The sequence below is a fragment of the Stereum hirsutum genome (genome assembly GCF_000264905.1).
Source record: "Stereum hirsutum FP-91666 SS1 unplaced genomic scaffold STEHIscaffold_7, whole genome shotgun sequence".
Taxonomy (NCBI): domain Eukaryota; kingdom Fungi; phylum Basidiomycota; class Agaricomycetes; order Russulales; family Stereaceae; genus Stereum; species Stereum hirsutum.
In genome coordinates this window covers 929,338-951,592 of record NW_006763137.1, presented here as the reverse complement: position 1 = coordinate 951,592, position 22,255 = coordinate 929,338, and the positions used below count along the sequence as shown (strand labels likewise).

Sequence of the window (22,255 nt, the reverse complement as noted above, 5' to 3'; positions counted from 1 at the left end):
AGTGTTGTGGAGATGTAGGGTACTTATTTTCGTGTTCAAATCGATGCATAAACAGACGATAAATCACGACTAAATAACGCTCAAATAATCTTACCCCGTTCCTCTGCCATCATCCAGACAAACCCGCCTCACCGAAATCGGTAGATCAAAAACTGCTCAAAATCACCCTTAACCGTCTCCAACACTCCCTTCCTCAAGACTTGCATATCGAAGACCCAAATTTCCTTCCTATCCCCTTCCTGCAATATCGCACTCTCCGGTCCCGCGTTCTTGTCCCTTCTTCGCCTGACGGTATCCAAGCCATAGTTTTTCCACGTCAACCCCCTCTCGGAAGTATCGTCTACGAGCATGATCCCCTTGGTAGCCTTTTCGGAGCGAACTCCGGGGTGTGCCTGAGCAGCACCCCAACCACAAGCCGAAAGAAAAACGTCGAAGCTGCCAATTCGAGCAGAGGGTGCGATGATATCCTCGGAGGAGCGACGCCACGGTGGACGGTACACCGTGGTTTCGGAACCTTCGGGGGTCGAAGGAGCCCCAAACCAGACGACAGTATCGGAGAGGAAAGCACGGAAGGGCTCGGTGTATTGGCTGGGGGCCGGTAATCCTTCGACACGAGGGGAATTTCCAGAAAACGAGACCGACGCTGAGCCAGACGTCCGAGTCTGGTGCAGACGTTTGGAGCCCGCCTTCGTGGCTACTTGGACATTTCCTGGTGTTGATGGAAGTGCGAGTCGGATGGTATCTACACTTGAGGTCGAACCTCGTGCCTTGGCCGTAATGAGTGTCGGCTGATGTTCAAGTCCTCGATCGTGACTAGGGCTGCTCTCTGAAGGTCCTGGTCGACTGGTTGAAGCTACCAAGGTTGAACAAGCTTTCAGAAGGCTGGCTGTGTTCGATCCTTCTTCTGGCCGCTTCTCTTGTTCTTCTTCTACTTGTTCCGGAACTATCCTGGCCTTCTTATTAGGAGGAGCCTGTGGACTTGTATCTGGTGTTTGCGGCGCTTCGCGCTTGCGACGCAGAGTGGAAGAAGCCACTCCACCGGGAAGCTCACCTGGTGTATTATTCTCTGCGCGAATACCAGAGCCCAAATATTCTGAAGGCTTGAAATGTGGGTCCTGAGCTGGCTTCCTAGTGGATGAGCCGGTGTGCATTGAGGTCATCGCATGGAGAGCCGCCCGACTTGAAGACGCCGCAGGACCAGTTGCATGCTCTTGCTGCCTTGGCCTCGACTTTGTAGGCGTCCCAGGAGCTTGCAGACTTATACGTCCTGCTTTGCCTTTCGAGGCACTAGGAACAGCTCCACGTTCCGAAGCGCTATCGTTCTCCACCTCGTTAGAACGCCCTTTCTTCGGGGTCGACATCACGCCAGCAACGGGACCAGAATGAGACTGCAACCCTCTGTTCGCAGATGTCGGAGGACGGAGCGGAGAGGACGGAGGTGATGGGAATGAGGACTTTGGTCGTGGAGCGGACGGTACTGTTTCAGTGACTTTCTCCGGCATCGTTGCTTGAGCATGATGCAATGCGAGGTTGGTCATCGAGCCCAGAGTCCTATACCATCCCAACGCCGGTCTTCCTTGAACCTTCGTCGTCCGCCTCGAGCTTTCTAGCCCCCGTGTCTCTTCACCCTGCTCATCATCATGATCATCGCTGTCCTCTTCTCTTTCCCTCTCCATCGAACCATTATCGTCCTCTCGCCCTCCGTCACCCACTTCACGCACCCTGACTTCAGATCGCACCACCCCGTCCGTAACCTCCAACTTCCTCACCCACTCTCTCTTCACCCTCTCCATCCTCTTCGGATCTCTCAATCTCTCTTCCTTCTCCTTCTGCTCCACCTCCACCTCCTTCTCCATCTCCTTCTTCGACTTCCTCATACTCATCTCCCACAAATCGCTGACCTCCCTGCTCGCCTCATCTTTCGAACTCTCCCTGCCTACTGCTTCATGTGCCAGCTTGTCGAATTGGGACATGGAGACTGCAGAACGCCAGGAGCGTTCGTTCGTGCGGTGGAGTTTGGTCATGCGCGGGAAACGGAGGGTGTAGTTCTATGTGTATCGAGAGTGAATATTGAAGTTTCGAGAAAGAATGGCAGACTAGGTTAGATCCTACCTTAGCTCCTCGATCCTTCGTGAACCCAGCGCCGAATACTTCAGCTAAGAGCGGTTCGTGCATCATGACCGTCGGAGGTGGGAGCCTTTTCGAGTAGGCGAACGTGTATGGAAGACTGCGTTCAAGCTAGCGAAACAGCATTCCAACCGTCAGCATCCTCTGAGTGACATATAGAGGAAGGAAGAAAAGGGTCATGCCTTCGTGGTATCCTTATTCCAAGCTGTGTGATCGTACCCCTTGAGACGAAAATTGGCATCTTCGAGTTGTTCCCTGCTTAAGCCGTAGGAGACGAGCATGAACATCTCGAAGTGTGGCTTTATTTTGGGCTGTGGGTCGACAAGAAAGAAATCACGACGCATGAAGTCAGGATGCGGTCAGGTTCGTGAGGGACAAGGAAGATATCCGTACGTCGCGTCTGGTATCGCTATCATTGGTCTGAACCCCGAGATAGAACGTCGTCAATGTCTCTGGTCCGACTGCCCACGCAAAAGGTAACAGTCAGCGTGCTAGTTCAAATATGCTACGAGCAAATGAAACACACCTTTCAGTTCTCGTGCTCTGTCCTTGTCCCACCCAGCACCCATAACGACCATATCAACACAGTCACCATACCCCGTTATATAATCCTTCTTCAGCTATCATAAATCGGTCAGTCTTTGTGGCGACTTTCCTGCGTTCCAACATGGAGACACATCACATACCTTAACCCAAGGCCGCCTCCAATTTCTCCACCCCGAATCCCCATCCTTCAACACCAACCCCTCCTCGAACCCCGCCAAACTGCCCGCAAAAATCTCTCTCAGCTGCCTCGCACCTTCCTCCATACCTTTGCTCATATCAATGGGCCAGCTCTCTGCGAGCATGACACGACCGTGTTCGAGGGGAGATACGATGGAGGAGAGAAGGGTGCGCCGGCGGGTGTAGGGCATTGGGAGGAGGGATTTTGAGTCGATGAGGAGGACGTCGAAGAAGATGAGGGAGAGGTGACGCGTGTCGGAGTCGGAGGCGTCGGAGATTATCGAGCATTGTGAACTGTGAGCGTGATAAGTCCTCCATTTGTAGCGCTATGAATTAAGAAGTATGGTAAATTTGTGACACTCACTCCTGTGTCTCCTGGACGGACCGTCTTCGCATGACCGCACGTCCGCCAATAGCAGTCGATTCTACAAGGCTTCTGATGCGCCAGAATTCTGTGAACATGAAAGGGAAAATATCCGGATGAGCTCATTGTTTTTAATGGAGAGGGAGAGAGTCAACCGACCATCCACGCGACTCAACTCGTCTGACCACGCAACCATCTCCGCCTCCAAAATCAAGCTCTTCTGCCAATGCTTACCGGGCTGCAACACATCCCGTATCAATCTATGGACACAAGCGGTTTCAAATCAGTTTAGTTCCTAAATGCAACAAACCTGTCTGAGTACACCGTCACGTACGGGTGTAACGCAGCTCTATCGAGCGTTGAGTCCCTCCCGCTCTTACTGTAAATCTTGATATGCGACACCCCATGCTCATCGAGCCAAAAGTGCAACTGCACGCGTTCGCCGTCGTACTTCGTTTCCGCATACACCGTCGAGGCATCCTTGAAATGACGGAGGGCCTGTTTGCAACCTTGGCCCTTGACACATTTCGGGATCTGTGTCACGATGACATAAGAATATATTCTCGATGCAGGATAATGTCATAAATGAAGGTGGTCGAACCTGCAGTTTCTTCCCGACGACCGGGTTTACCTGTTCCTCACCACCCTCAAAAACCAGCGCTGCCTCTTCAAACGTTCCTCGCGCATCAAACGCCTTCCTCATCATCCCTGTATCATCCCACAGTCTCATCGCATCCTCTTTACTTAGCATCTTCACCGAGTCGCTCTTGAACCCCAATAACGACTCGGCGGTGGTCCGGCCTGGCGTAGGATACAGAACCGGTCGGAGATCTTTGAGGATGATCTGAGTTAAATAACAGGCGTCCCTGGGCGGGAGGTCTGTGTAGAGGGTTCGGAGAATTTCTTTGCGAGTACGGCGTCCAGGGGAGTCGGACCCTGTCGACGTCGAACGAAAGGAGGAATTGGACCATATAGATAGGGCCGCTAGTTCAGAGAGTAAGCTATCCACCTCAAGTAAACTCAATGGGCCGACAGCCTCTTCATCCTTTTCGATTCCAACACGCCAAATCAGCTCTATATTCAATGTAATTCGGAAAACCTGCTCACCGGATTCTTCTCCCACACAACATCACCCACAACCTTTCCCAGACAATCCTCCCCGTCCCTCCACTCTCTCAACACCTCCCCTCTCCCGCCCCTCCCCATCTCCACACCCAAAACCCCTCCCAACGCTTCCGCCAACACCTTCTCCTGCATTCCAAACTTCCTCTCCTTATCCTCATCCGGAAACATTAACCTGAACACAGCCAGGGTAGTCCCAGTCTTCAGGGCGCGATGGTCCCCGAACTGGTGATGCACGTCGTTAGTGATGAATGCCTTGAAGGCGTTGTAGGCTGGGTAATCAAAATGTGTCGGTCCGGGTCTCTTGGCAGTGGTGGATGGGCGGGGTGATATTTGAGATATTCGGCGGAAGAGGGAGACGAGGCTGTTGAGATGCACGGGTGGCGAGACGCGTCAGTCAGAGGTCTGAAAGAAGAGAGGCAGGGCGGGCGGGCTGAGAAGGCGTGAAGGGGTATGATGGAACTCACAAGGAAAACAGTATGTCGCCAGATGCCTTCGCATCCTTACTACTCCTAGTCGTAGACATCGCGTACTACGTCGCCCAGCGCAGAAGAAAAACACGATAGACACGAAGAACAACCGAACGCGACGCGACGCGATTATGCGCCAGTCCAAAGCCTAAGAAGACGAACTATATACAACGGCGCTCTCGCCTAACAAGATAGGTTTCGTCTCAGGTAGGTGACACGATCAAGACAAGAGGGTGTCGCTAGGTGTCGCTAGAATGATATCGATGGACACAGCGCGTGTACCACGGTGTCACCAGAGAGTAAGAACCAAAAACCCGGAGACGCGCCGTACCCAAGTATTACACGCACACACGGTCCATCGATCCTGCTGTCGGCGTCAACAAACGCGTGCTCGCGATTCCGAAAACACGCGACGCGTCGGGACGCGTCGCCAACCATTTCATTTCGGGCTCATTGGCACGCCCAAGTGCCGGGCCACATCACATCGCTATCCCCTTCAGGTAGCAGACTTCAGGGTCATGATCACCGCCTCGAGGACAATAACGCAAGCAAGTTGACCGTCGAAGTTCGACCAAGTTCATTCTGAGTCCAAGTTACTGGGAATAAGAACTTTATCCTCATCCTCGACGAGTCAAGGTGAGTTGCGTGGGCAAAGCGCCCACGCCCATCGTGACGAGTAGAGTAGTATGCACATGCCCTACTAAAGGCACACTATTCCTGAATCAAAGCTCGAAGCTTGATCTCTCCAACGTAATACCCATCCTGCTGCACATATGTAGTAAATATACCACCAAATGTGAGTTAGATGGAAGATTCGGAACCACCAACATCCACTGGCAGGCTCGGAATCAGACATCCCCATTGTCACTTCTGCGGTTAATTCCTCGCCACAGTCGATGGCCAACGAAAATCAAAAGAGAGACAAAACGAGCGTCTTACGAAATACGATTTAGTTCGACTCGATCATCGGCATCGACACGCAACTCTTGAATCAAAGTCAGAGTAACAGTCTGAGTAACGAAGGCAGAGGAAGAGGACAACAAAAAAAGAATAAAACAGTCAAGATAGAAAAGTAGAAAGAGGAGACGACCACGACCGAGAGATAAGAGATACGTAGATGAAACGAAACGAAACACAAGAGTGACCCGGTAAGAAAGAGGAAAAAAGGAGGACGATCGAGCGAACAATCAAACAACAAAGAATAAAAGGAAAGGAAAGGAATAAGGAGACGATAGAGAGGCGAAACGATAGAAAAAAGGAGAGGAGTAGAGGAAAGACATGCAATGGCTGTTATGTTATGTTATGTGTTGTGTTGTTATCGTGCTAAATATAATGTGGATGGGGGTTAAGGGTGGTGGTGGGTGGTAGGCGATGCGGGTGGGCGTTAGCGGGCGTGACAAAGGGGAGAGTAGTAGTGATAAATGAGGCAGGAAGGTAAGAACGTAGGAGGAACGGAGGTATCGAGGAGAAAGGGGAGAGAACCGTTCACCCCATCCCGACTGAGTCCCAGGAGCGAGTCGAGACTGACAAGCATAGACGGGTCAGAGTGTGGTAGTACGGCACGAGGAGGGTTACTCATGAGTGAGTGTAAGGTGGAAAAGTCGAGAGAGACGAGAACGAGAGGGAAGGAAGCTTAAGATGGAAGACGTATATGATGCAACGAGACAAATAAAGAAGGTATGAGTATTATATGAGGCGACGGAGGACGCGCTCCGCTCGAAAGGGGATCCACAGCAGAGCTGAATGACGAACAAATAAGACGACAATCAATCAGCATAAGCACACACATTTTGAGCTAAGCAGACGATGACACTCACAGAGATAAAAACACACAGAACCAGAGACTCGATCCGAGCGAGATAAACACACACGAAAAGAGTGGGTCATAAATCCGATCCGCTAACTTCCCCTACACTCGCCCACCACCTACTCCGCATACCCTCCCTTCTCACTCAAATCCCTCATCTGCATCCCGTTCCCGTTACCGTTCCCATTCCCCACCACCCCCTCATGTCCTCCATACGTCTGCCCCGCCCCATACGCCCCCGCCCCCGCATGTCCATTCCCATTCCCATTCCCATTCATCCCACTCTGCTGTTCCCTCTCCCTCTGCCCCGCACTCACCCCCGAAACCCTATGCACCCCACTCCCATCCTCATCCAAATCCTCCTCGACCCCGAACCCAGGCTGTCCGCCCTTCAACTCCGCCGCCCCCAGCCCAATATCGCTCCCATGCATCTCCATCACCGAGTCGCTCCGGGGGTCGATCGTCCCCGGCGTCACGGGCCGAGAGGTCGTCGTCACGAGTCCGGAGGAAGAGGTCGCGGTGACGGTCGAGACGATTTGTTGGGAGACGTTGTGTGGGTAGTATGACCGGCGGTGCATCATTCTGAAGTCGTAGATCGTGAATCTGTGGGAGTGGCAGAGGGAGGGCCGAGGGGTGCAGGCGGAGCGGAGTACGAATGGTTGGGATAGGAGACAGGTAAGCGAAGAGATCAGTTGGTCGAGTTCACAACCATCAAAAAAGCCACATGAACAGTCCAAAACGCAGCAACAACAGAACTAGAACGGATGTCGATGTCGACGTCGAAGGTGGCGGAAACGAATGATCCAGGACAAAAAAGAAACAACACGCACTGTTCCTCCATCTGCCTCATCTCCGCACTCAGCGTATTAATATCCCTCCCCTTCCTCGCCTTCGCCTTCAACGGATTATCCTCCAACAACAACTCCTCTAACTCATGCGACGCGTCGAAATTTGCCTTCTTCGACTGTTACAGCGTCCACAGCCGAATTCAGATCCAAATACATCCGGTCATCGTCAATCGTAATTGGTTGTGCCGCCAAAGAGAGTAGTCCGTAGTCCCATATGATGGCGTTTCATGTATATGGCCCATCAAGGATCAAGCCCGCGGCGGACGAAAAACGTAGCGAGAAAACGGATCAGTCAGCAATCGTTCCGACCAACACATAAACCGAGCCTCATCAGGAAGAGTGGTCGACGATAAGGCCAACATCAAAAATAGAAATAGAAAAAAGAACCGAGCACGAACACGGTGGACGGAGCGCCATAAATAACCGCGGTAGGGTTACAAAAACGGAAATAAAAGTAAAAGACGGTGGTGAGGAAAATGAAGGAAGAACTCACGTCAGGCACGAACGGCGGTGGGGCTTGCTTATTTTCCAATAGACCCCAGTCGATGTCCTTGAACCACGGATGCCGTCTGACCTCGTCGAAATCTGCCGCTGGTGTGCATGTTGGCCGCTTGTATGGATCCCGGTCCAGTGTCTGATTGCATCAAACCGAGTAAGGTCAGTAAGCGCCCAAGGACGAATAACGAGAGCGGGTGCAGCTGGCCGCCTGACATGACAGCGACTGTAATCCATGAATGGTTTCCAGTCCTGCACTTATCCCCACCTGGGCTCGCAACAGTTATACCCCCCCAAACACAGCCACCAAACGCGAAGAACGCGATGTTGACGCATGCATGAAAGAGAAAGGGAAGGGGAGAAAAGAAACCACACTACTCACCCATTTCAAGAACTGCATGCCCGCCTTCGAACACTTCTCCTCCGCGCCCTCCGGAAACCTCAACGGATCCTTCGATATCGAATGCGTCAGCGCCGAATTCGTCCGTCCTCTGAACGGTCTCCGCCCAAACACGAGCTCATAAGCGCACACGCCGAGGGACCACCAGTCGATGGGATACGTGTATCCTCGTTTGGCGAGGATCTCGGGGGCCATGTACGCCATCGAGCCCGCGACGCCGGTCAGGAGGCGTTTGTCGGTGTAGTGTACGGCGATGTTGAAATCTGTGATGTGGGCGTGGCCGGATTCGTCGAGGAGGATGTTGTCGGGTTTGAGATCTCTATTGGACGTAGACGAATAACGGGTAAGAGGGTGGTAGGAAGGGAGAGAGGAATGGAGAGACGGACCGATGCATGATGCGCTTGTCGCGCAGGTAGACTAGTGCCGACGCGAGTTCCGCAACGTAGAACCGTACCGTATCTTCTGGCAAGCACCCTAACCGCTCCAGATGGACTACACCACAGTAGAAACGCAAATGTGAAATGAACGCCGACGTTGCCGAGGGAGGAGGGAAGAAACATGTTAGCGGGCGGAAAAGAGGATGACCAAAAGGAGTAGTCATTCAGGCTTATAAAGGTACCGAAGGGGGAGACAGCGAGTTGACAGCCGAGGATCGTTGGGACGAAACTGGGGAAAATTGGAAGGGGGAGGGGAGGACTGACATCGAAGGTCACCGCCGAGCATGAGGTCGAGGACGAAAAAGCAATTCTCGTCATCTTGGAAGGCATATCGCAGGTTGACAATGAAGGGGTGGTCGATCTGCGGCCGCGGTCGAAGATATTTAGGTGGATCGCGCGAGTAGGATACGGATAGGCGAGTGAGAAGTCGTCGGCAGGGACATAGACAGAATGTACAAAGTTAGAGCAAGACAAAGAGGAGTGGCGGGGAGACGAAGCGGACCTCCTCGAGTAACCTGCGCTCCTGGATGATGTTCGCGACCGCCTTCATTTTCACACATTTCGGTTTATTGATGTACTTGAGCGCATATAGGTCCTTCGTCTGTTTATGTTGCACGACGCGAACCTACTCCCGCAGACCGACCAACCAACCAACCAAGTACGGCAAAGAAAAGAGGAATCGGTGGGCAATGCGAGCTGCGATCCAAGAAGGGACGTACCTTTCCAAAGGCACCCTTGCCAACACATCTGAGGAGAACAAAGTGGAAGAGATTGACGTCTCCGTCAAAGTCTATAGGCTGTAAACGGCACGAGCAATATTCGGTCACTATGCAGGACTTGTACTCGGGTAGGAACCGGGGTGGGGGATGGACAATATTAGGAAGCGGAGACTTGCCGTAGGCCTGCAGCAGACGGCACCCATGAGAGACGAGGACTTTTGAGGACGGGGGCGCGCGCGAGGGGGGTATTAGCGGAGTATTGTGGGCCACTGCTGTTGGGTCGGGCGTGGAGGGGGCGGGAAATGAATGTTGGTCGATGGCGAGAACGTTCGCGAGCTAGCGTAGAGCACAACACCCCGTGGGAATCCGTGCCTCTGCCCGCTCACTCGCCGCCACCTGCTGACGTAAGCTGCGCGCACAGGCACGTGCGCGTTCTTGTTGCCAGGGCGCGCCACACTCGCTGTATACCTTTCCCCACAACATGCAGGCCACCTCGCAGCCCTTGAAGAACTTTTTCCGTCCGCTCGTCCTCTCAGGGCCTTCGGGAACCGGCAAGAGCACCCTCCTCAAACGTCTCTTCGCAGACTACCCAGACAAATTCGCATTTTCCGTCTCACGTACGCAGTCGCTCCGAAAAACCCATCCTTCCATGCTCTCGACTAACATCACATCGTATCGTGGCAGACACCACACGCTCTCCACGCCCGGGAGAACAAGATGGCGTCCAGTACCACTTCGTCACACGAGACTCTTTTCTCGCCCTCGTAGACCAAAAAGGGTTCATCGAGCACGCAGAGTTCTCCGGAAACCTCTACGGGACGTCCATCCAGGCCGTCAGAGACATCGCCAACCTCGGCAAACGATGCATACTCGACATCGAAGTCCAGGTAGGCCTCTACTCTCTCCTTCTTCCCCTCCTCTCATGCTCCAGCACCTATCGCGCAAACCACCCCGATCCGGAATGAATACTACCACCACTGCTACTCTATGCCACACAAAACCCGCAGGGCGTGCGCCAGATCAAACAGACCAACCTCAACCCAGTCTACCTCTTCCTCTCCCCTCCGTCCCTCTCCGCCCTCCGCGAACGTCTCATCGGTCGCGGTACAGAGACAGAGGCTGCTGTCTCCAAACGCATGGACACCGCACTCAAAGAGATCGCGTACGCCAAGGAGCCCGGAGCGCACGATATCGTGATCGTGAACGATGATCTCGACAGGGCGTACGAGTTGTTCAGGAAGGTCGCGTTGGGCGAGGAGATCGTCGGAGATGCGTTGCCGCCGTTGGACGATTGATGCTGAGTTGATACGAACGGGGGGCTGATGTCGATACCAGATGAAGCACTAGATTCTGTACTGTTTTCTTTTTCTTCTTCTTTGTTCTCGGGTTTAGTGCAATTTCGAGAACGGTGATATCAACTTTAATATTGTCATTGTTACTACACGTATACATAGATCGACCGTCCCCCTGTCGATCGTCCATACGTTGAAATTAGCTTTCTCTCTGCAAACCTGACACATAGAGGAACATACCGGGAATCGCGCCTCAATTATATCTATCTGCCGTATATTGCGCTCCCGTTAAATTGTCGTAGTGGTATAAGAAGTCTATAACAATGAGGAAGAGCCCGCTCAAAGCCGGAAGCGAAGGTAGGCCATCAGCAGAGCTGAGCAACCGGTGACTGCAACGATGAACAGTTCAGTACGATAATCACGATGAATAGAGACCCGAACAGACAACTCACCGAAACCAACAAGATACTGCAGCGTCGTAGCCTATCATGCATCAAAAAAAGAAGAGCCCATCAGTCACACATTTCATCACACAAACACTCCATCAACTCAGCACCCCAAGCTTTCGTCTGATCTCCCGCAACAGAAACAAAACAAACAAGGAAGAAGAAGAAAGCCCACCTTAGACCCCTGAATCGCCGCCCTCAACCCCGCAATCTCCTGCTCGATCCTCGTATCCACCTCCTTCATCTTCAACTCCTGCCGACTCGCCTCCTCCCTCAACCTTCCCTTCTCCAAATTCAGATCCAGTCTGACCCCTCCCTGCGTCCTACTAATCTCCTCCCTCAGCCTCTGCCTCAATTTCTCGAGATCGGACACGAGCCGGTCGTTCTCCGCTTTGATCATCGCGAGGTCGTTTTTCTCCATTAGTTGTAATTCGGATTTGAGCTGGGCGAAGTCGACTTGTTGGGTGTAGTGGCTCTGTTCAGTGTGCACCAACCAACAAACGGTGAGTATCAATCAACTTCGAGAGATCCCATGCGAAAGACGAGCAGAGATGAGATGGATGTACCTTCTCCTGATCCGCCTTCGTGACCATATTACTCGTCATATTCCTTATACTCTCATCAATGACCTCCGCCATAGCACTCATGATTCCCTCCGCCTGCGCGCGGTTCAGGCCTTCCCGTTCGAGACGCTGCACGAAATGGTGCGTGTCGAAGTGGAAGTCTGAGACACATGGGGTCGCGTGGAAGTCGCGGGAGTGGGTGAGGGTGGGTGAGGGTGTGAGTGAAGTTCTGAGGGGGTGGGAGTGAGAGAGGGGTGATGAGGAGAAGAGGGATGGGGAGGTAAGATGGTGCGAGAGGACTTTGGGCTTGGACTTGGAAGTCGAGGTCGGGGTGGGTATTATTGAGGTGGTTGGATGATAGTGGTGAAATGACGCTGATAATAACGATGGAGAGTTCGAGTGCAAGGAACGTGGTGAGTTCAGAGTGCCAGTGTGGCGAGTTTGGACACTGCCCGAGGCTTTGTTGAAAGCGGTACGGGAGACTTTCAGCATCCTTGTTTAGATATTAGACTAATACTGATAGTTCCACTTATAAGTCAGGTATTAATGATGAGCACTGAGGGAGAGGACGACAGAGAATGTTGTGGAAAGAGGATGAAGATGGGTGACCTGACGCGTTCCAGCGTTCCCCTGTTGGCCGCCGGCCACGTGGCTCGCCACAACAGGCGCCACCTTGTCAAGCGCTTCAAGTTGGCAGCAGCGGCCGTTCGACCTTGTTCAACCTTGTTCACGGACATGCACCATATAAATTTCTGCGGGCACGGTCTTCTTGAGCTTGAACACAATACAAAAGTCTTTGCTACCGTCCATGCTGTATTTTCTCTCGGACCTGGGCGGCTTGGACCTTCTATTGATGCTCGGTCTGAATGACAACAGCTCTGCCACTCAAGCACTGCGGCATACTAGGTTCTCCGTGTCGCGATATCGATCGCAATCAGTGTCGACATTGGGCTTGGGCCATTCAGGGTGCTCTTGTCTGACGCATCCTCGACGGGCATCTCGGCGTCAATTATGGATAGGGAACATTTTTTTTGCGTCCACCTTTGCTGACTGAGCCATCTAGATTACATATGCAACGGGTCACTGGCAGGCAGCGTTTGTACTCACGTCGCCATCGCTGACCATTGGTTACGAGTCTTTCCGGCAACTGATCTGGGAACGAACGACTTTCATGGGCTTAATGGACCAACGATGGAGACTTACGGTTCTTCTATCGAAAATCGTATAAAGGAACGACCTCGATGAGTCTTGGATCTCATAGCTCGAGCCCCCCTCCTTCACGTCCACGTCCACGTCCCTTGCCTTCCTCCTCGACATGTCATCACCATCCGCCATCCCACACGGTTCCACAGTCCTCGTCACAGGCGTGAACAGCTTCATCGGCTCTCACGTCGCAGATCAGCTCCTCCTCGCAGGCTACAAAGTCCGCGGCACCGCTCGTGACGCGTCCAAGTTCAAATGGGTGCAGGATGTATTCGATAAGAAATACGGACCGGGGAAGTTCGAGGGGGTCGTCGTTCCGGATATGAGTGCCGAGGGCGCATACGACGAGGCGGCCAAAGGTGCAGTCCCTTTCTATCTGGCGATCCATCTCTACGCCGTCTCAGTCTCGATCGCTTTCACTTACACACTACATTACTTTACTGTTCCTCGTTAGGTGTCAGTGCCGTAGCGCACATCGCCGCCAACCTCTCCCTCTCCAATGACCCTAACGTCGTCATCCCCGATACCGTCAACGGAGCGCTCAACGCCCTCCGCGCCGCCGCCAAACAACCCACCGTCAAACGCGTCGTAGTCACCTCTTCTTCCGCCGCCGTACACACCGCCAAACCCGGTGTCTCCCTCGAACTGACACCTGAAGTATGGAACGACGAAGCCGTCAAGCTAGCTTGGGAGGGCGCGAAGAACCCACCAGCCCAACCATTCGAACTCGTTAGAAATGTGTATGCAGCGTCGAAGACGGAGGCGGAGAAGGCGTGCTGGAAGTTCGTGAAGGAGGAAAAGCCTGGGTTTGAGTTGAGTACGGTGTTACCGAATGCGAATATTGGGCCGTTGTTGGATAGGAATCATCGGTCGTCGTCGGCAGAGTGGGTGGGCTATATCCTCAACGGTGCCCCTGAAGCTGAGCAATATCAGGCCGTTTTGGGACCTCGTGAGTCTCCACATTTAAACCTATCCTAACCCAGCACTAGTCTCTTCCCCGCAAACCATACATAATCGTTTTCGTCGACGCATCGTTCGCGTGCTGATCGCTGTTTTGTTTATTTTTGATACAGAATACTACGTCGACGTCCGAGACACCGCCCGTCTGCACGTCGCCGCTCTGACTAACCCAGACGTCAAATCCGAACGCATCTTCGCATACGCAGCGCCCTTCAACTGGGTCGACCTCCTCACTATCCTGCGCAAAGCTTTCCCCAATCGCAACATACCCGCCGGCGACCCGAACGCCCCGAGGGATCTCAGCACGGTGAAGACGAGAGCGAGGAGCGTGGAGCTTTTGAAGACGTTTGGCCAGGATGAGTTCGTGAGCTTGGAAGAGTCAGTGCTAGCAAATGCAGAGGCTTTCATTTAAATTGAGGGGGATGGATAGCGCGCCTGTTTGAAGGTTTTGCTTTTTATTGTCGTAGTTATCGTAAGCTTTCGTCTCATGAATATCAAGCTCCTAAGCCCACTCCATGCCACGGTTGCCACAACCTAATCCATCGTCAGCCTCATCGTGTGAGAATATCATCTGACCGCGGTTCTGGATCTGAACTCACCCTCCAGGCCGATACTCCTGATTGTACAACCTCTTGACAATCTCCGGAATACCAGCCGCTCGAATTTGTGCATACTGTTGGACGAACGCGTCGGCGAAGTCGTCTTCTTCTTCGTACCACCGTTTGTCCCACAATGGCGGAGTATACCCCTTAGGATGCACCTTTTGGATGTAGATGTCTGCAACAAAAAATGGGAAGGATTCGTGCCGGATCCACTTCGTGTGTGCTAATTATGCGATGCGAGAAGGAACGTCAGGCTCGGGATATCATGAATCTCATCAGACAAAGACGAACGCACTCAAAGGGAGGCAGCAGTACACCAGCGTAGGACAAAGTGTAGCCCACTGACGCGCGGTAGCAAAGTCGTCATCGAATGTACGGCGAGGTCTGACATGAAAATCGGTAGATTCGAATCGCAGGACTTTTAAAGCCTTGAAGGCGGGTAATATTTGCAGCATTTTTTCGTGTACCGGAGCCTTGGGCAAGAATAAGTCAGTGTAATCCGGGTCGTGGAGAAGGAACGCGGACATGATATGGTGGTGACTATGAACGCATCCCCGTCCGAGCGCCAATCTTCTCCTCCGTATACGTTGTTTTGTATAAACAGATATTCGAGGGCCGTCAGCTGGGTAGCAGCGAGTGACACAAACGCGAGGTTCCAGTTGTGACTAGGTGTGGAATACGTAATGTGGACGACAGGTGAACGGGATTCTTCCATAGCCCTCACTAGGCCAGGTATCAAGGGCTCCAGCTCCTCGATGTTCTGGGAGATATCCCAGTACATACTGACACGAGTGAAGTGAGACCCCGGGAGAAGGTGAGGTGCAAGAACAGGTGTGCAATAGAGTGCTGAACAGGAAGGAGGGGCGACCACGGGTCCTTGCATGAGGTCTTGCATAGTCAAGGCTATTTCTGGTACAAACATCCTTATGTAGTCTTGATGTTCCAGTCCGATCGACTCTAATCGACCCAGGTCGCAGTGGTGCCTAATAAAGTTTAAAACAAACTGATCGAGTATGAATCTCAGGTCGAGGTGGCGAAGAAATGGGAATCGTGGCATGGGCTGGAATAAGGCACAAAGCTGCCTCGGGCTGTAATGCTCGATACATAGTATCGCAAGCCTTTCGAGGTTGACGAAAGATGCCAAAACAGGGCGAAAATCTTCCATGACCTCCCGACTGATCATCGGCCTACATGACAATATCAACCACTTCACGAGTGAAGTCGAACATGATAGAACAGAAGCTTACTCAGTGTAAGAAGCCCTTCGACTCCAAAGCCATGTCGTGTCGATGATAAAATGTTTGACAGAAAGAGCCAGATCCTTCCTTGCCTGGAGAGTATTGCACAGGAGGAGAAGTTTTGCTTCTTGTTTCACGTTAATCCAGTAGTATAAGGACGTCGTACACGCCACATTGCAACGCTTGTCGACCAAGCACAGAGCGGCACGGTCTTTGCTTGAAGGCAGGACTCGACATATAGGTATCAAGAGTTCGACTGGAAGGGCGCTCAATGGCATGATGAGTGCATACGAACGAATAAATGGTGCTGAGCAAAGAGCAGCGGATGATGGTAGTTGATTTTTAGGTTCATGGCGCTTGTTAGCTACTGGCGTCGCATGACGTAAAGGTCCCGTACGCTCAAAATACCCCTACATTATCAAAACATTTATTGTACACGTCCATGTCTAGCGACTCTCCACTCCCATCCAGATCGCCTCCAAGCTCCTTTAACTAAAATAAGTGTCCACAATATTATTTCCTGCCCGAATAGCAAACTCGACGGTCTCGAACCCATTGAACCCAGACGCATAGTACGTGTCCAATTGGCCCTGCAACGCTTCGAATCTTCCATAAAATCCGTTCTGCAGCTCCTGCGGCTCGTAGTGCGCGAAGTAGTCCCACTCCCGGAAGTCCTTAACATCGTCGTCGGTGACGGGCAGGGACGGCGCTGTCGCATTACTCGGATCCTTGTTGAGCTTCGAGAGTGTACTCTCAAGCAGCACCTTCGCATCCTCCAGCGTCTGATTACTCCCGAATGTGCCCCATGACCATGTTGTGGCGATTGGGGACGCATCGAAGAGACGGAAGAAGGCCGCGGGCTGGCCTTCTGGCTCGAATGTCTGCGCTGAGAACCTGTCACCATCTGGGATACCCGCGGTTTGCACAGCGCCGGACCAATATTTCGTGGTCACAATCGGGGAGAACACGGCTGTCTCGTTGGCCGAGATGTCGAGGTGTGCTGCTTCGAGTGCGGGTATGACGGGAGGAAACGCAAGGACGAGTTTGGAACAGCTCTGGTTGGCCGCCCCTGACTGACCTGCATATGTGATTACCGGGGAGCTGCCAGAGCGGTCTGTGAGATGGGTCAGCGGTGTCAGTGGCTGGACGCGTCATATCAGAGGTCATGTTTATGCTCACCAATGTTCGTTATATTTGTGCTCGTGAGGATCGGACTCTTAACGGAGGTGTTCGCGTATTGAACAAAAAGCTCGTGGAAATCTGTCAATAATCAGACAGTCCACCGTCAGCCATCATGAGAATATCGGGACCATGAGGAGCATCTAGCTCACCAGTTATATATCCGGTATGCTGGCCTGCAAAGAAATTTAAGATGTCGGGCGTGAAATACTGGAGCATGTAGATCTGTTGGTGGTATGAATGAGCCGACCACTCTGGGAGCACATAGCAGGAAGTGCCTACCGCGGGGGTCTCGTCAATCGAGCCATAACCATACGGCACCATTCCTACACCAACGATCAGCATGAAGCACACATCGAGCACGAGGAAACTCGCACGAACCTTGTTGTATGATCGCGGATAACACGGTAGAATTGTACCCGTTCTGCGATAACCATTGCGAAAATGGCACGGTGAGCTCCTCCGGGACTCCATTCTGAAGGCACGAATTAAGTTAGTTACATGCTGTAATGAGCTCCATTTGGCGGTATACATTTGTGTAGTACATACCGTATATCCGATTGCCGTCAGATTTGGGGCGAACTCCGTCTCCCAGAAATTGACGTATCTCTGGATATCAGCCTCTATGAGAGGATATAATTGGTCGGGAGCGGGCGATTGTACGACTGAGCCATCCGTCCAGTTGAATAGCCAACCCTCGACTGTGTATGAAAAGGGGTAAGAAGGCAGGCCCGACGCGTCGATGATTGGGAGCGTTTTCGTGTATGTCTCGTTCGAATACAGCAAGGCACCCATGGGGTGGAAAAGGCCACTACTGGGGATGAAGGTCAGACATGAAAATCGTTGCTAGTGGGGATGGTGTACTTGCCTTTCATAATACGCTTGACATTTCCCGCCAACTTGAGCGTTCTTCTCGAAAATGACGGCGTCGTAGCCCTTGCTCTCGAGTCTGTTAGCGATGGTCAAGCCGGCTGGTCCTGTACCCACGATGCACACAGGGTCAGTTGCTGCAGACAAGGTGCCAGTGACGGCTGACCCTGCCGCAAGAAGGGATAGAGCGAGCTTCATGAATATGGATAGGCTGAGAGGAATCGGGACGAATAATATGTGGTCGAATGGACATACATCCCCTAAGTATTTATGCTAGCTCATGGAGGCGCTGTCGACCTTTTCGGATGCCTTGATGCGATACGCAGGCCCTCATCAGTGTTTCAAGTGCAGGAACCTTACCATGGGCCTCCTCCTCCCGAGACATCCCCGTCCCGATCAACGCCAAACTCCATTTCGACACGATGTCTTCGAGTACTTGTAGCACAACCTTGGACTACAGCTTTTCCCTCATCGTAAAGATGTACCTGTATAGTTTGGCGAGAAGGGACAACGGACCTCATGTGACCTCTGCGATACACGGTCAGCGAGCTCCATGGAGGTGTGATTATATGAATAGCGACTTGGACCCAGCTCCAGACATAAGATGAAGCAATGAATGCTCGAGTGAATCGGATCCTTACCAACCTTTTGACTGTCTAGCTGGTGTAAATTTTGTGCCGACAAAACTCGTATGGCACTGCTCTGACAGGCGCAGGAGAAACTCAGACCAATATCTTGACCTACTCGGGTGAGATACTTCGCCAAATCAGGGAGAGAACCTGAGAAATAGAATTCTTCGGACCATGAATATCCACGGCTGCGATACCTAGAGTTAGTCTGGATTCAGTTAAACTCGCTCATCGATCAGTGCAAAGTCTATCACAATCCAGATGGAGGCGTAGACTCGGACGGTGTAAACCGGCGTCGCTGAGGCACAAATGTTGCAGAGGCGCCAACCGCACAGGTTATATGTCTGAAACCTTCAGCGGACAGACGCTCTGGACATCTCAGCACTTTAACACAACGGCCTCAAGTAGTCTCTTCGTGCGAAATGCGGCCAAACGGCCGCCGTTCGGTGATCTCGTGTCATGAGTCCATCCCAGTCTCATCAGCTCGGAACTCCGCTACTCGTTCCTTGCTTGCATTATCTTAGACTCGGACATAGTGGCCATGCAAGTTGGATGTCTCGGCTAAGGCTCGGATCGCGACCTCCGGTGGCGCATCCGCTCGCCTGCCAACCTCAAGAGGAAAGTGAGCCGACATTTGTGTGAGGACTGCTTGTGAACGCACCTGCTGGTCCCAAAAGCAATGACGTCCATAAGATCCCCGAGAATCAATGAGAGTGATCTCTGGCTCGACGCTCAAAACCACCAAAGCAGGTCGACCACCACACATCAAGACACGCTTAACGCCACGTATAGCATTGTCATGTCTGCTTGGTCCACCACCACCACCACCGCAGCCGCCACACAGAAACATCCAGCCTTCCTCGTCAGCAGCCTGAGCTCTAGGCGCATAGCGAACGTTCTTACTCGCACCGTCCCCGCACGCCGGACTTCCAGATCTACAGTCAGGACTAAGGCAGATACCACCTCCACTTCCAGCGTGAAGCCAGTTATTCGGGTCGATGCTGTTCGCCGCCGTATGGCCCGTGTGACGCCAGCTCAGATTAAGCTCGCCCTAGAGAGGTCGAAGCCTACATATACGGCTGTCGTCTTTCTGATTCTGGTTCCGGTCATGGTTCCTGTGGCGAGAAAGGCCGTACCCACTATTTTGGGAAGAGAGAAGTCCCTCATACCAAGGTTCAGGTTTATTTCCGGTTCGAACAAGGACGAGGAGCGAGGTGAGGTGTTCGCTGAGTTTGGGTCAGAGAAGAGCCAGCCGAAGAGTAACGATGCCCCCACCGAGGCAACGATCGAAACGACGAAGTGCTTCAAAAACCCGCGTCCGCCGTCTGCTTGATGGAAGAATCCACGTCCGCGAAGATCCTGCGCAAGACGCCTAGCACGAACCCCCTCACCGATACCCCGTCACTCGTTACCTCCAGCTCCGCATCTACAACCATGTCCACAGTACACACCGACCTTAACCTCCACGTCAACGTCAACATCCTCATCTTTAGCGATTCAGACTCACCCTGCCAGATCGTCGAGACCACCTTCGGTCCCAGACGAATCAATCGCACGTCCTCCGCATCTTCCATCTCCTTCATCTCATCTGTCAGAAGCGCCATAAATGATACTAGTCAACGTATCGTTGCACCGGAGTTTGATCCTAGTCATGTGGTGTCAAAGAATAAGAATATTCAGTTGGGAGTGGAGGCGTTGCGGGCGAGGGTAAAGGTCGGCGAGAAGAGATGTGTGGAAAGTTCGGATGTGAGGAGGGTATAGAGAAGGGGGCGGGAAGTACAAGCTTGAGAGAAGGAGGATGACAGTGTTTCTCAGGCTGATGTTTGAGAGAAAATATGTCTTACGACCGATCGATGGACGCAACTCTGTGATGTTTATGTGCATTTATTTCCGGCAAGGCAGAGAACATATATTTAATACGGCTTTGACAGATGAAGGAGACCATCGGAGACCGTGATCGGAGCCTGAGATGAACATGGAATGGCCTGAGAGAGACTCGAGCGGGTAATCAGAGCAAGAAGACACGAGCCAAGTGAGGTTGACATGAAGCCCTTCAGCAATCTTCGTAAATGTTACTTCCCAGACCCAGTGTTCAATGAGAGTAAGCCAGCATGAGCGTCACGGTAGACGACCGAGGCAAACGTCCGCAACGCTCGTTGTCGTCCAAAAACGGATCGATCTCTCCCGGGCTGAAACGGGCCGAGAAGCTCTTGCCAGGACCCCGGTCATCAGTCGCCTTGCCACTGTGCCACATCAGATTAGATGATGTCATCTCCGCGCCACAGGGGAAGCTCAAGCTCAACGCCCAAGCTGATCCTTTCACAACTCAACGACCCAGTGCTTTGAACGCATATTTCTGCAATTTATCCACTACTATTCAAACTGCTGAAAGCTAGCAAGTTTACTGTCTTTGAACCATGAGCCGTTGGATCCCACTGGAGAGCAATCCCGATGTTTGTTGCCTTCTACACTCGCAATGTTTGCTTACGCGTTAACTGAGCTGTGGATGCTTTGCAGGTCCTAAACGATGTTCGTTTTACTCGACCATTGGCTGCATTCTGTTTTGTGCTAACATAATGCTATAGTGGTCGAACAAAACAGGCCTTATCCCTACATACGGCCAATTCACAGACGTCTATGGACTTGAAGACGAGGTACGTCATCTCACCTCCACTTTCTACAGCCAACTTCTTCTATTTGTTAACAATGACACTATTCACAGCTCTTGGACATGGTCCCAAAACCTGTCAAAGCTGTTGTGTTGCTGTTCCCGATTGGTGGACAGCTGGAGGAGGCGAGGAAGCAGGAGGATGAAAAGATCAAGAAAGAGGGGCAGGTGGAGATTGATCCTACGGTGTTGTGGATTAAGCAGACGGTATGCATATACCTTCATGTAGTTGTATCATACACGAACTCACTGTGATATGGGCTGGATTGATGTGTTGTATAGATCAGCAACGCGTGTGGAACGATGGGGTTGCTTCATGCGCTGGCGAACTCTGAAGTATCATTTGAGCCCGAGTCTCCTCTAGCTAAGTTCATCGACCTGTGCAAAGGTACGTCTATTCTCCCCATCTATTTCTCACTTCTCGCAACTTTAAAGTGCAACACTGTCTGACGACTTAAACTGTTCGGCCAAATCTAGACAAATCCCCCCTCGAACGCGCCCAAATCCTCGAATCTACTCCTCTCTTCGCTTCCGCACATGCCTCCGCCGCCTCTTCAGGCCAGACTGCCGTCCCCGAGAATCTGGACGTCGACCTTCATTTCACGTGTTTTGTGCAGGCGCCAAGCGCGACGGCGAGGAAGGATCAGACGGTGACTGGCGAAAGGAGATTGATTGAGCTGGATGGACGTAGGGAAGGGCCTATTGATAGAGGGGAGAGCACGGATTTGTTGAAGGTGTGTATTGATTAATTTCCTCCATCTGTGAGTCTGGCTTGCTGATGGGTGTGGTGTGGGGCATGCAGGATGTTGCGAAGTATGTGAAAGAGCAGATGATTCCGAAGGCGACGAGTGCGGAGTTTAGCATGATGGCTTTGGCGGGGTTGGATTGAAGAGCGGTAGGAAATCGGTTTGTGTAGGGGGTTGTTCCTCCAGGAGAAGCACTGAAAACACATCTGTACAATTGCATCGCTACCCCAATCAGAGCATTTTAAGTCGTTTATCCTGGCCTCTACAAGGATTTCCGTTGTCTTTGTATATCTTGCCACATGTGGCCCATGCCCAGGCACGCTGGGACGGAAGACGGAGTGGGCCAC

The 22,255-nt window shown here is 52.3% G+C and overlaps 8 protein-coding genes across 8 annotated transcripts; 4 read left to right on the top strand and 4 right to left on the bottom strand.

Moving 5' to 3' along the window:
- Nucleotides 1-1,913: 1,913 nt before the first annotated feature.
- On the bottom strand, nt 1,914-4,537 carry STEHIDRAFT_79123 (DNA ligase/mRNA capping enzyme; the record flags this gene model as incomplete). Its single annotated transcript, XM_007303976.1, has 11 exons — nt 4,322-4,537; nt 3,816-4,259; nt 3,549-3,748; nt 3,374-3,474; nt 3,250-3,302; nt 2,814-3,176; nt 2,654-2,747; nt 2,521-2,588; nt 2,347-2,438; nt 2,113-2,227; nt 1,914-2,048 (listed from the first exon to the last, which is right to left on the bottom strand). Coding segments are annotated over exons 1-11 (1,851 nt in total), but the record flags the coding sequence as incomplete, so codon positions are not given.
- Nucleotides 4,538-5,845: 1,308 nt separating this feature from the next.
- Nucleotides 5,846-9,786, bottom strand: STEHIDRAFT_97286 (kinase-like protein). Its single transcript, XM_007304218.1, has 10 exons — nt 9,689-9,786; nt 9,513-9,590; nt 9,296-9,418; nt 9,058-9,154; nt 8,743-8,848; nt 8,339-8,675; nt 7,955-8,095; nt 7,444-7,577; nt 6,624-7,216; nt 5,846-6,545 (listed from the first exon to the last, which is right to left on the bottom strand). The coding sequence occupies exons 1-9, from the start codon at nt 9,713-9,715 to the stop codon at nt 6,733-6,735; spliced, it is 1,527 nt and encodes a 508-aa protein (XP_007304280.1). The 5' UTR covers nt 9,716-9,786; the 3' UTR covers nt 5,846-6,545; nt 6,624-6,732.
- Nucleotides 9,787-9,993: 207 nt separating this feature from the next.
- Nucleotides 9,994-10,807, top strand: STEHIDRAFT_156914 (guanylate kinase; the record flags this gene model as incomplete). Its single annotated transcript, XM_007304217.1, has 3 exons — nt 9,994-10,129; nt 10,197-10,399; nt 10,520-10,807. The coding sequence occupies 3 exons, from the start codon at nt 9,994-9,996 to the stop codon at nt 10,805-10,807; spliced, it is 627 nt and encodes a 208-aa protein (XP_007304279.1).
- Nucleotides 10,808-11,143: 336 nt separating this feature from the next.
- STEHIDRAFT_57786 (DUF1640-domain-containing protein) lies at nt 11,144-12,305 on the bottom strand (the record flags this gene model as incomplete). The annotated part of the gene is made up of 4 exons (XM_007303950.1): nt 11,144-11,193; nt 11,257-11,287; nt 11,426-11,725; nt 11,817-12,305. 4 exons carry the CDS (start codon nt 12,303-12,305, stop codon nt 11,144-11,146), a joined length of 870 nt encoding a protein of 289 aa, XP_007304012.1.
- Nucleotides 12,306-12,653: 348 nt separating this feature from the next.
- Nucleotides 12,654-15,253, top strand: STEHIDRAFT_121502 (NAD-P-binding protein). Its single transcript, XM_007304216.1, has 5 exons — nt 12,654-13,375; nt 13,471-13,965; nt 14,090-14,510; nt 14,576-14,801; nt 14,874-15,253. The coding sequence occupies exons 1-3, from the start codon at nt 13,129-13,131 to the stop codon at nt 14,386-14,388; spliced, it is 1,041 nt and encodes a 346-aa protein (XP_007304278.1). The 5' UTR covers nt 12,654-13,128; the 3' UTR covers nt 14,389-14,510; nt 14,576-14,801; nt 14,874-15,253.
- Nucleotides 15,254-16,304: 1,051 nt separating this feature from the next.
- STEHIDRAFT_147150 (FAD/NAD-P-binding domain-containing protein) lies at nt 16,305-18,250 on the bottom strand (the record flags this gene model as incomplete). Its single annotated transcript, XM_007304215.1, has 8 exons — nt 16,305-16,930; nt 16,996-17,076; nt 17,148-17,220; nt 17,278-17,321; nt 17,377-17,470; nt 17,545-17,806; nt 17,864-18,002; nt 18,226-18,250. 8 exons carry the CDS (start codon nt 18,248-18,250, stop codon nt 16,305-16,307), a joined length of 1,344 nt encoding a protein of 447 aa, XP_007304277.1.
- Nucleotides 18,251-19,641: 1,391 nt separating this feature from the next.
- Nucleotides 19,642-20,623, top strand: STEHIDRAFT_121500 (uncharacterized protein). Its single transcript, XM_007304214.1, has 3 exons — nt 19,642-19,949; nt 20,002-20,139; nt 20,339-20,623. The coding sequence occupies exons 1-2, from the start codon at nt 19,827-19,829 to the stop codon at nt 20,098-20,100; spliced, it is 222 nt and encodes a 73-aa protein (XP_007304276.1). The 5' UTR covers nt 19,642-19,826; the 3' UTR covers nt 20,101-20,139; nt 20,339-20,623.
- Nucleotides 20,624-20,831: 208 nt separating this feature from the next.
- Nucleotides 20,832-22,155, top strand: STEHIDRAFT_79107 (peptidase C12 ubiquitin carboxyl-terminal hydrolase 1). Its single transcript, XM_007303975.1, has 7 exons — nt 20,832-20,947; nt 21,012-21,023; nt 21,080-21,148; nt 21,217-21,369; nt 21,445-21,550; nt 21,640-21,896; nt 21,965-22,155. The coding sequence occupies exons 1-7, from the start codon at nt 20,912-20,914 to the stop codon at nt 22,049-22,051; spliced, it is 720 nt and encodes a 239-aa protein (XP_007304037.1). The 5' UTR covers nt 20,832-20,911; the 3' UTR covers nt 22,052-22,155.
- The last annotated feature ends 100 nt before the right edge of the window (nt 22,156-22,255 follow it).